The sequence below is a fragment of the Mus pahari genome, chromosome 18 (assembly GCF_900095145.1).
Source record: "Mus pahari chromosome 18, PAHARI_EIJ_v1.1, whole genome shotgun sequence".
Classification (NCBI taxonomy): Eukaryota; Metazoa; Chordata; class Mammalia; order Rodentia; family Muridae; genus Mus; species Mus pahari.
Genome location: NC_034607.1, coordinates 1,670,481 through 1,683,164, shown reverse-complemented (window position 1 = coordinate 1,683,164; position 12,684 = coordinate 1,670,481). Strand labels below are relative to the sequence as shown.

The window sequence follows — 12,684 nt, the reverse complement described above, 5'->3', positions numbered from 1 at the left end:
CTGTCCCATGTAGGTGGGAATTACCACCCACTGGGTTCAAGACCTCAGCTCGACTGGAGACCAGGCTGTCGGTGCCTAGCCCATTGCCCCACACACCACCACTTTACAGGTAATTCTAACTTTTGTCAAGTTGACAATTCATACTAACCATCACAACTAACCTGTGCCAACCTTTCTATAGCTATTGATTGTTTGGTTGCAGTACTGTAGGTAAACCTAGGTTCTCATGCACACTAGGCAAGTGCTATACAACTAAGCTAAGTTCCCATTCCAAATATAGTGCTATATTTTTTTTTCCAGTGTGAAGAACATTATCTCTGCTAGGTAAGAGCTCTAACAGTGAGCTGTATCCTCAGATCGAAGCCTTGTACCAAAGTTGGGAGTGTATGAAGACCAAACATGGACACGATATGATCCTAGCACAATGCCAGCATATAATAGGTGCTTACAGAATTATTGCAACAGCTGGGTAAGAGGGCACATTCCAGAAAGCAGATTTTAGGATAAAAGCCAGAGCCAGTTCCAGATCCCAAGAGTCTTTTGTAATGGTTGTACCCAGCAGGTGCCTCCAAGAATCTTCAGATTGTTATGTACTCTCTGAAGCATGGGACTGAAGAAGTCCATGAAAAGTATGTGGAGAAAAGACTATGTGGGATTTGGGGCTGAAAAGATGGTTTAGTGGATAAAGTCCTTGACTCACAGGGGCAAGGAATCAAATTCTGATTCCCAGAACCCGCAAAAAATCTGGGCAGGCATAGTAACTTCCTGTAATCTCAGTACTCCAGGAGCAGTAATGGGAGATCCCTAGGGCAAGGTGGTGAGCTTCAGGTCCAAGAAGATTTCTTGCCTCAATAAATAGAGAAGACACTTCACTTTTCCATACACATGCACACACAAGAGCATGCTCACCTGCCCACATGTGTACCCATACATATGTTAATACACATCACACAAAAACTGGTCATGTTGGCAAAGTAATTGGTTTCCTTTATTTTTTAAATTTTTATTTAAAAAAATTTAAGACTTTTTAAAAATTTTGTATATATGAATGTCCCCTGGAGATCCCAGAAGAGAACTGGATCCCCTGGAACTGGAGTTGTACATGGGTTCTCAGATCCAAACATAGGTCTTGTACAAGAACAGCAAATGTGTGCATGTATCTGTGTGTAAGTGTGTGCACATGTGTGCAGGTGCCTGAGAAGACCAAGAGGGCATTGGGTCTTTCAAAGCTGAAGACTCAGACAGTTATGAGCCCAGAGTGGGTGCTGGGAAGCAAATTCACTTGCTAGGGTAGTGCATGCTCTTAATCACTAAGCCATCTTTCTAGTCCATTTCTCTCTCCCTCCTCATCTATTCATTTATATTGCTTATGTGCATGCCACGGAAAACTGTTGAGGTCAGAGGATAATTTTGGAAAGTCCTTTCTCTCCTTCCAACATGGGTTCAGGGACTGAACTCAGATCATCAGATTTGGATGCAAGCATCTTTAACCACTGAGCCATATGACCAGCCCTAATTTTTTTTGTTTTGTTAAATTTATTTATTATTATACATAAGTACATTGTGTAGCTGTCTTTAGACGCACCAGAAGAGGGCATCAGATTTCGTTACCGGTGGTTGTGGTGGTTGTGAGCCACCATGTAGTTACTGGGATTTGAATTCAGAACCTTTGGAAGAGCAGTCAGTGCTCTTGCCTGCTGAGCCATCTCACCAGCCCTAATTTTGTTTCTTGAGACAGGTTCTCTTACAGGTGGACCTTCTTGCTACTATCCTCTAACTGCTAAGATGACAGGCATGCACCACCACACCCATCGTGGTGGTTTTTCTCTGGAGGCAAGAGGACTTGGACAAGGAGATAGTACATGGACTAGCTTGCATGGCTATGTCCTGTGCCCAAAGGCTGATGTTTGGGGAGGACAGATGGTGGATGTATGAATTCATTCCTTGTTGAGGGTTTTCTGCCTACTCTTCCTGTCTGCCTGTCACTGCTTCTGGGATCAGTCTGGCAAAAGGCCCAGCTGGTCAAGTGTACAAGCAGTGGCCTGCATGTCGGCCTTGAGGCATGCAGTTTCAGATTCCAGAGGTTTGCTGCTGGCTCCCAGCCCTGCTGACTCAACTGGGGGGTTTTTCAGTCAATTTGCTTTAAGGGTCTTCTTGTCAGACAGGTTTTCTGTGCCAGGCTCCTCTTCCTAGCAGGCTACAGTGGAACTGTCAGAAAAAGGAATACCTATGCAAACTTGTTGAATAAAAACTTAACCATGCAGCATAAACAAGGAAAGGTGTCTGACCCACCCCAGTCCTCCTTTGTCTCAGCCTTGTCCCTGTCCCCTGCTCAATGGTAGGGGTTATACGCAAACTAAAAAACTCAGTACAGGATCTAGGCTATATGAAATGAGTGAATGAATGAATGGGTGTGGAAGGGAAATCTTTGCTGATGTTCCCTAGATTGTTTGCTTTTTAAATTTTTAAAAAAGATTTACTTATTTTATTTATATGAGTACATTGTAGCTTTCTTCAGACACACCAGAAGACGTTATCAGATCCTATTATAGATGGTTGTGAGCCACCATGTGGTTGCTGGGAATTGAACTCAGGACCTTTAGAAGAGCAGTCAGTGCTCTTAACCGCTAAGCCATCTCTCCAGCCTGCTTTTTAAATTTTTAAATGACTGTTTTAAATTGTGTGCATGTGTGTAAGTGCCTGAGGAGGTCAGAGTCACCATGTCTCCTGGAGCTGGAGTTATAGGTGACTGTGAGCTGTTGGATTTAGATCCCCTGTAAAAGATGTAAATGCTCTTAACTGGTAAGGCAGATTTCCAGCTCCCCCTGACTTTTTTAGTTGTTGTTGTTGTTGTTGTTGTTGTTTTGTGACAAGGTCTTCTTCCTGGATGGCCTGCAACTTCACTATGTAGGCCAGGCTGACCTCAAACTCACAGAGCTCCCTCCAATTGCTTCTTGCTTTGGGGTGCTGGGAGTTAAAGTATGCATAACTATGAATTGGTTTTGTTTTGGTTTTTTTTTTTGAAACAAGGTCTTGCTGTTTGAGCTTTGAGTGGTCTGGAAGTTACTATGTAGAGCAGGCTAGCTTGTAGCTTTGAGTGGTCTGGAAGTTACTATGTAGAGCAGGCTAGCTTGTAGCTTGTACTCTTCTCCTGTGTCCTGCGTGGTGGCTTTACAGGTGTGTGCCATCAGCCTTGTTGTTGCTGTTGTTGTTTGGAGACCTGGTTCAGAGTAGCCCAGGCTCTCTTAAACTTACTTGTGCAGCTCAAGATGAATTCCACACTCTTCTGCTCCATGCCCCAAGAGCTGAGATGACAAGCCTGTCCTCGGACGCTGATCCTCTTTTAATGCTGGTAAATTCCTGGACACCAAGACCCCTGGTGGTGGAAGACAGACAACAGGAGGAAGCCTAAGGTTGCAAGCTCAATAATGTAGACAGAAATCCTAGCTATTGACTATTTGGCCAGGAAGAGGCGACTAATTGAACAAGGGCGTTAGTGATCCTCACAAACACATCTGCAATGACGAACGCTTGAGCTGGAAAGAGTGTGGGAGCCGGAAAGGTGGTGGAAGTGAATATCTCAGGAAGCCTCCAAGAGGCAGGGAGCAAGGTTCTGTAATCCCCCACTTGCCATCGGAACTCAGCCTACCAGGGAGAGAACTTTCTGCCACGTAACTCTGCCCTACTTTGCTTTTGACTTGAGAAGGGGTCAGTCAAGAAGACAACCAGGTGGGGGGGGGGGAGAAGAAGGCATCTACGTCCTGATTTGTACGCCCTTTCCTCTCCATTGAACCGGGCTGGGATGCGGGCTAGGGCTGGGAATTTCCGGCCTTAGAATGAACCATGAAGTGCAGAGACAGTCACGTCGCTCATTAGGTCGCAAGAAAGGTGAAGCAGACATCCCCAAGGTCTCTTCATATACACACACACACACACACACACACACACACCCGTAACGACAAAGCCTGTGGCATTGCACCCTAAAACTTGGCCACTCGCTCCGCCCCCGGGCCCCGCCTCCAATGCTCTCCCTCCCACTCCCACACCCGCTTTATAAAATGGGGCTTTAGGTGCAACCGTGAAACGCTTATGAGCTGCGGGCTCCAGATCTTCTTCTGCACCAGAGCAAGTCTAAGTCTGAGCGGGCTCCCCCAGAACTCCAGCTACTGGGTCTTGAACTCCTGCGTTCCGGAGTCCTAGAGTTGCTGCACCCAAGGCCACCCTCAGAATCATGCGCTGCGCTCCGACAGCAGGCGCTGCCCTGGTGCTATGCGCGGCTACTGCGGGGCTTTTGAGCGCGCAAGGGCGCCCTGCACAGCCAGAGTCACCGCGCTTTGCATCCTGGGACGAGATGAACTTGCTGGCTCACGGGCTGCTACAGCTCGGCCATGGGCTGCGCGAACACGTGGAGCGCACCCGTGGGCAGCTGGGCGCGCTGGAGCGCCGCATGGCTGCCTGTGGTAACGCTTGTCAGGAGCCCAAGGGAAAAGATGCACCTTTCAAAGACTCCGAGGATAGAGTCCCTGAAGGCCAGACTCCTGAGACTCTGCAGAGTTTGCAGGTAGGCTCATCTACTAGGACTCTGACTCTACTTAGACTCGTTTTGGGTCCTCCGGGACCCGGGCGGAGAAGGGCCTCAGAGCAGACTGTGAAAGGGTAGAAGGGAGGGTGAATAAGAGGAGGTTGCCGACATAAAGCCAGGTCTTCACCAGTCTTGCATATCTTCAGACTCAGCTCAAGGCTCAAAACAGCAAGATCCAGCAATTGTTCCAGAAGGTGGCCCAGCAGCAGAGATACCTATCAAAGCAGAATCTGAGAATACAGAATCTTCAGAGCCAGGTAATTAACCCAGCAATTGGCCCAAATCGGAAAGAGGAGACAAAATGGGGGAACCAACAGTGGTGAAATGTGGCTAAGCAATTATTATGGCATGAGACAAAAGATCTAACCACCCGTTTCCTGCCCGGTCTTAGATAGACCTCTTGGCCCCCACCCACCTAGACAACGGAGTAGACAAGACTTCGAGGGGAAAGAGGCTTCCCAAGATGGCCCAGCTCATTGGCTTGACTCCCAACGCTACCCGCCTGCACAGTGAGTATCTCTGGTCTTTGCTGTCATCTGACAACTCCCCAACCACTCCACTTGCTATTCCAATCCTTACCCTTCTTGTCAGGTCCGCCTTAATAGGAAAGAGAGAGATTCTGGCCTTGGGTTCCTGTGGGCTCATTAGGCTCTAGTCAAGGGTATTTTTATATATAGCACCCTCTTCACTTATGATCCTGCTTGGCCAGACCACCCCACCATTCTTTCCCAGCAAGAATCTTCCCAAAATCTTACTAGCCATTAACCAGAACAAGTAGAGGAAGGCAGACCATAAGGAGCTAAAGTTTCAGGGGTTCTGGGAGATGGTGGTATAGCTCAAGGACATCATCCAAAGGAATCCAGGGGTGTGTGTGGATGTGTGTGTGTTTCCGAGGTTTGGAACCCTCCAACATCTCTTGATATAACTATAAAAGGGAAAACCAGAGTAAGGACACCCCCACCCCAGCTCCTAGACTAGATACATACTCTTACATCTTACAAATACAGATCCTTTGTCCTGAAAGCTTCCATCCAATCACATACACACATATACCTAACAGTTTTCTATCACAATTTCTAGGTCTTATATTGGGGATGTCCGTGCCCAATACTTTGTTTCAAATTGAAGTGTGTGTGGGGGGGGTGGGGGTGGCGAGGGGGTGAGGGGGGACAGAGTCTCCCAGAGACTCAGAGGCTCCCAGTTCCAACCCTGAGTTCATGCCTATTTGTTCACCCTTCTTGACATCTGTGGCTATCCACAGCCAACTAGGTGAAAGTTTGGATACCCCTTCACACCCTAAGGCTGGCTGCTGGCTTTCATCCCAATAGTCTTTAGACTTAATCCCTCCCTGGCTTTTACCTAGGCAAGTACCTAAGCATGGTGAGGGTCATGGATGAGATTTTCCAGGGTCAGCAAGCATGCAGAGGTTCTGGATGGGTGATGTGGTAGAAGAGAAAAGCTGAGGGGGTGGTTTTGTGGGTTTGGAACTCCCAGACTCAGCCTAGCCAAGTAGAGGAAAGTTCAGAGCTGGAGAAACAAACAGCTGGCCCTAATGGAAACCACATGGGTGGTTTGGCGGTGTGCCTGTCCCGATTGGATGAGAGGAAAGTAGGGGAAAGGGAGCTGCCCAAGGGATTGGAAAGTATACTTCCCATCTTTCTGGGTCTGCCCCCACTCCTGGCAGTGTGAATTGAGCTGGCTGGCAGAAAGTCTCTGCATGCCCCTCCCCCAGTGACCTTTCTCCTACTTTCCCTGGCTGGGCTGGGGATGGTTCTTCCTGAATTTAGAGGACTTGTCAAGGCCAAGTTCTTTCTCTCCTCCTCTCCTCCTTTTCTTCTTTCTTCCTCTCCCTCTTCTTCTGGTAACAGAGATAGCCATATCACACACACACACACACACACACACACACACACACACAGCCTCAGTCTCCCGGTCCTACTGTCAGCACCCCTTTGCTCAGTCAGCTCAGCTCTTGCCTTACCCCAGACCCATCCCTGTCCACTGACTGTGGTGTAGGCTTTAGGTGGTTACAGGTTCCTACTGTAGACAACCTTCCTCCCTGTCTCTGATCTTGAGAAGCCCTTACTCAGTGGGAGGAGTGGGGACATGCCTCCAAATGACTTTTCATCAGTGATAATACCTCTATTCACTTTTGGGAGTCTAACAGGGCTTGAGAGAGAGGAACAGCATCCTTTTAGAAGCTAGGACCCAGAGAAAGGAATGGAAAAATGGAATCCCTGGTATCAGGACCATGTGCTGATTGCCAATAATAGGAAGGTGTGATACATGAAAAAAAGGCTCAGGGAAAGAAGCCTTTGTGACCAGAGAGGCTAGACAAGCAAAGTGGGAAGAGTGAAGATTGGTCAAGGGACTGTTCCTTAGTGTGCCTTGAGAACCCTACTGGAGAATAATGAGCCAGGAACAAGTTTAGGCAAATCACCCTGGGGCTCATCCTCTACCACCCATCCTTCACACTCACCTGTCTCCTGAAATCACTGGGGACTTCTCTCCTGCTTCACTCTCTTGCTTTGTCTACTTTCAGGGCCTCCCCGGGACTGCCAGGAACTCTTCCAAGAAGGGGAGCGGCACAGTGGACTTTTCCAGATCCAGCCTCTGGGGTCTCCACCATTTTTGGTCAACTGTGAGATGACTTCAGGTAGGATGTGCTGACCCCCCAAGGAGCCTCCTTGCCATGTACAGCCCTGGTGTCATAAAATAAAGCCATGTATAGCTCAATAATACAAGCACTTATGTAGCTTGTATAAGCTCCTGGGTTCCTTTCACAGTAACACACACACACACACACACACACACACACACACACACACTCTATTGTGCAGCTTGTAGGATGTAACCTGTAGGAAGTATATATATAATCTCTTTCCCTATTGACAGGCATCTCAAGCTCACTAATAGGTTTCTGTGGTTAACATGTACAGCTGTCCAGGCCTAGTCATCTACAAAGTGAGATCAAGGCCAGCCTGGGCAACTTAGTATAACCCTGTCAAGCAATAACAAAATATAAGTGAGCGGGGGGGCATAGGTTAATGGGAAAGTGCCTCCTAGAATGTACAAGGCCCTAAATTCAATGCATAGAACCACAGTTGGAAATGGTGACTTGTGTCTATATTTATAATTCCAATTCTTAGGAGGTTGAGGCAAAATGATTGTTGAAAGTACAAGGCCAGCCTTATCTCAGTCTTCATGGGCTGGGAACAAAGCTCAGTTGGTAAAGCGCTTCCACTGAATGTTTGAAGCCCTGGCTTCCATCTCCAACACTGCATGAAATGGGTATGATAGTACAAGTCTGCTACCCAAAACTCGAGGTAGTAGCAGTCTGATTAGGAGTTTGAGGTCATCCACAGTTACATAGTGAGTTGAAGGACAGCTTGGGCTATAGGAAAAATTTGAGGTCATCCTTGGCTACAAAACCATGTTTTAAGCCAGTCTAAGGTAGAGACACTGTTTCAAATCAAAACACATATACTCCTGGTTCCTGCAGGCTCCTAGGATGGAAGTCTATTCTGATCCCACCCCCTGCGAGGAGTGATGAGTGTGTTGCCCTTCCTGGGATCATATGGGAGCATGATATTAGGCTTGCAAGCTAGGTAGGACTATTAGTTTCCCTGTGAGAAAGGACTTCTGGTGACTTTTTGTCTTTCTGGGCAGATGGAGGCTGGACAGTGATTCAGAGACGCCTGAACGGCTCTGTGGACTTCAATCAGTCCTGGGAAGCCTACAAGGATGGCTTCGGAGATCCCCAAGGTAGGTGTTTCTGTGGAGGTCATAGTCATGGAAGGAGCAAAGGGCACAAGAGTTGAGCCTGGCTCACATATGATTTCTCTTGATTTAGGCGAGTTCTGGCTGGGCCTGGAAAAGATGCACAGCATCACAGGGGACCGAGGAAGCCAATTGGCAGTGCAGCTCCAGGACTGGGACGGCAATGCCAAATTGCTCCAATTTCCCATCCATTTGGGAGGTGAGGACACAGCCTACAGCCTACAGCTCACTGAGCCCACGGCCAATGAGCTGGGTGCCACCAACGTTTCCCCCAATGGCCTTTCCCTGCCCTTCTCTACTTGGGACCAAGACCATGACCTCCGTGGGGACCTTAACTGTGCCAAGAGCCTCTCTGGTAAGCAGGTTTTATTCCCACTGTAGCCTACATTCAGTCCCAAAGTGTGCATCCATACCCTGCCTCCTGTGTGCCTGTGGGCCAGTCATTGAGTTAATCTCTGCTGTTTTCAGTTTCCCTGTCTTTAAATGAACGTAATCATGGTGCCCACTTTTGAAAATTCAACTGAGAACACTTGTGGGTGTGTAGCTGCCACAGGGCAAAGCCAAGACAAACCCTTGTCTTATTCTTTTCAATTCTGAGATATAGGGTCTTGTGCCTGTTAGCCAAACATTCTGGCACAGAGCTACACCCTGGCCCCTGGTGTTTTGTTTTTGTTGTCTGTTTGACTCAGGGTCTTATATAGCTCCAGCTGGCCTTGAACTTATTATATAGCTAAAGATAAATTTAAAGGGTCAGCCTCGGAGCTGGAGAGATGGCTCAGTGGTTAAGAGCACTGACTGCTCTTCCCAGGGGTCCTGAGTTCAATTCCTAGCAACTACGTGGTGGCTCACAACCATCTCCAATGAGGTCTGATGCCCTCTTCTGGTGTGTTTGAAGAGAGCAATGATGTATTCATATACATTAAATAAATAAACCATTTTAAAAATGGGCGTCAGCCTCTAACTCCTGAGTGTTGGGATAACAGGCATGTGTCCTTGTGCTCCTGAGGATCAATCCCACAATTCCATGCCTGGTAGGCAAGCACTGTGACAAGTGAGCTACAGTACTCGCTCTCCTTCTACTTCACTTATTCAGTCAGGATCAAACTATAAAGAGCAGGCCGGCCTCAAACTTCCTATCACACTGCTGAGCGCTGTGATTGCAAATCTCTACCCACAAGCACTGCTTCACAGTGTAGCTCATTTGGCAGAGAACCTACCTAACATGAGTGAAGGCCTAGGTTTCATTACCCATACCATATAAAACAAGCATGGTTGTACAGTGTCAATCATAGACTCAGAAAGTGGAGGCAGGTAAAGCAGAAATTTTAAATTGTCTTTGGCCACATGGAGAGTTTGAGGCCAGCCTGATAAGAGACTCCGTCACAAAACAAAAATAGGACTTATGAGATGGCTCAGCCAATAACAGTGTTTGCCTACAATCCTGAAGACCTAAGTTTGATCTCCAAGACTCACATAATAGAAAGAGATCACTGGCTCCCACAAGCTGTCCTCTGACCTTCATACCCATTGTGGCATGTACAACCACACACATATACACGGGAACACAAAATAAATAAATGTAATAAATTCTAAAGGTGTAAAATACAAAGTTCATCTTGTCTCCAACTGTGCTCTCTCTCAGTATGGAAACCCAAGACCTTGACCACATCTTCTGTTCTTTAACCCTATAGGTGGCTGGTGGTTTGGTACCTGCAGTCACTCCAATCTCAATGGACAATACTTCCACTCTATCCCACGGCAACGGCAGGAGCGTAAAAAGGGTATCTTCTGGAAAACATGGAAGGGCCGCTACTATCCTCTGCAGGCTACCACCCTGCTGATCCAGCCCATGGAGGCTACAGCAGCCTCCTAGCCTCCTCCCTGGAGCCTGGTTCCAGGCCTAAGAAGACAGTGACTTTGGTTGTGGCCCTAAGATTTGGCCATTCTCTGTTCGGGGGCAGGAGCTCTAAGTAGGGCTATCTGCGTCTCATGGACAAAGAAGAAGCCCGTAACTGGAGAGACTGGAGGACCCCTTTTCCGTGTTGGGGTCTGCAAACATTGTTGTCTGAAACAGAGCAACAGGAAACAAATGGCCCAGACCCAGAAAACATGGGCTCAACGGGCATTGAATATCATTTCTTGCCTACCAGAGGAGTTGGGGATGCAAAGGGACCACTTCAGTCCAACTAGCTGGGCCCTTAATGGTGGACTCAGTCATATTGACTGACTGGAGACAGGGTACCCAGGAGCCCTGGATAAACTCATGGTGCTGTTGTGGGTGCTGTGGATGAACAGGTGCCAACTGTGGTTCCCAGGCACAGCTCACAGCATTCTTATAATAAAAACAACCTCAGAACATTTTGTTCTCTGTTGTTTCATTTGATTTTTCAAAGTGAATAGTTTCAAAGTTTGAGTAAACATGTTCCTCGAGTGGAGACCGTATTCCCAGATCCGTTAAGGACAGAACTGGTTGGCTATTCCTTCCCAGAGATTTCAGCTTCCTTCTTTTAGTATTTCATGATGTGAGCCTCTCTTGTTTATATTTCAAAATCTCAAAACAGGTCCAGGGAGATGGCTCAGTGATTAGGAACAGTCATTCTTACAGAGGGCCTCGGTTTGGTTCCCAGCCTTTACATAGCAGTTAACAATAGCCTGTAACTCTAGTTCAAGGGGTTCCAGTGCCTCCTCTGACCTCCACTGGCTCCTGTACAAATGTGATACACATGCAAATAGTTAGGCACATACATAGAAAAGAAAATATTTTTTTAAAAAGCAGAGTTAGGGAAATGGCTTAATGATTCCAGACACTTGCTGTCTAAGCCTGATGACTGAGTTCAAGCACCCAAACTTACATAAAGGTCAAAGGACAGAACAGATTCTACAAAGTTGTCCTTTGACCACCATACACAAGCCATGGCACTTGGGCTGTCACACAGATATCATACACACAATAATTAAGTGGTTTTTTTTTTATTTTTAAAAGTTAAAAATCGTATAACTCCTGCAGTTCAATCATTAGGGAAGCTGGTAATAGAGACAAGTAAACCCTTTCTGATCAGTACTAGGTAGGGTACACACATACCTCCAGCGCCTGAGAGGTGGACATAGGCGCTTTACAAGTTCTAAGCCAGACTAGGCAATACAAGATCCTGTATCACAAACAGGGAGGTGCTGCAGATGTAGCTCAATTGGTCATAAGAAGCATGCACAGACCCTGGGTTCTTTCCCAGCACCACTGCATAAATAAAGTATAGTGTTAGATAATACTGTAATGCTAGTATTTGGGAGGTGGAGGCATGAGGATTACAAGTTTAGGTAACCTGGGCTACAAGAAAGAAAAAAAAGAGAGAAACAAAATGAGATGAAGTTAATTTTAGAAATCTAAACCTGATGTCATATCCCATACTTGTAATTTCAGCACTTGGGGAGCTGAGGCAGGGGGACCAGAATCACCATGAGTTTGAGTCCAACATAGGCTATACAGTAAGACCTGTCTAAGAAAAACAAAAACTTTTAAAAAGTATTCATTTGATTGTTTATGTATTTATTTATTCATTCACTTATATATGTGGGCAAACTTCTGCCTTGGCACTTGTGCAAAGTTCAGAGGACAACTTGCAGGAGTCGATCCTTCACGTGTCTCTGGAATCCAGACTTGGGAGCAACCTCCTTCACCTGTTAGGCCATCTTGCCAGTGCCACAAATATTCCTATTTCAACGTCTGATCAATATTTTACAGAGTTTTTGCGTTTTGAGACAAACGCAAGCTGGCTTCCTAGTCAGTATGTTGCTGAGGCTTGCCTTGATCCTCCTGCCTCCACTTCCTGACTGTTTCAATGACAGGCTAGACCCACCCTTCCTAGCTTATGCTGTTTTTAAATTTCTTCTAAGTTATTCTGATGGCTGTATGTATTATCTGCTTATGGCACTTCTCAGTTTGGACCAGTCATGACACACAGACTTATTGAACATGAGCCACTGGCTAGTGACTGCCATACTGGGTAGAATATTGGTAGCATAAACACAAACACAAGGTTTTCAGTAAATTCTTGACATTTTTGACCATACCAAAATGGCATGAGGGAAGAGTAGGGACAGATAGGAGTACTGTTCTATATCACAAAAACACCCTTGAGGCTAGTGAGATGGCTCACTAGGTAGAAGAGCATCCAACGTGGGTACTATGAATCAAACATGGGTCCTCTGCAAGAATAGCAAGCACTTCCAATTACTGAGCCACTTTTTTTTTTTAAAGAATTATTTATTATTATAAATAAGTACACTGTAGCTGCCTTCAGACTCACCAGAAGAGGGCGTCAGAT

The 12,684-nt window shown here is 46.6% G+C and overlaps 1 protein-coding gene across 1 annotated transcript; it reads left to right on the top strand.

Moving 5' to 3' along the window:
* The first annotated feature begins 4,048 nt into the window (after window positions 1-4,048).
* Window positions 4,049-10,720, top strand: Angptl4 (angiopoietin like 4). The gene is made up of 7 exons (XM_021217885.1): window positions 4,049-4,561; window positions 4,729-4,839; window positions 4,974-5,091; window positions 7,125-7,238; window positions 8,252-8,347; window positions 8,436-8,717; window positions 10,054-10,720. The coding sequence occupies exons 1-7, from the start codon at window positions 4,232-4,234 to the stop codon at window positions 10,233-10,235; spliced, it is 1,233 nt and encodes a 410-aa protein (XP_021073544.1). The 5' UTR covers window positions 4,049-4,231; the 3' UTR covers window positions 10,236-10,720.
* Window positions 10,721-12,684: the final 1,964 nt, after the last annotated feature.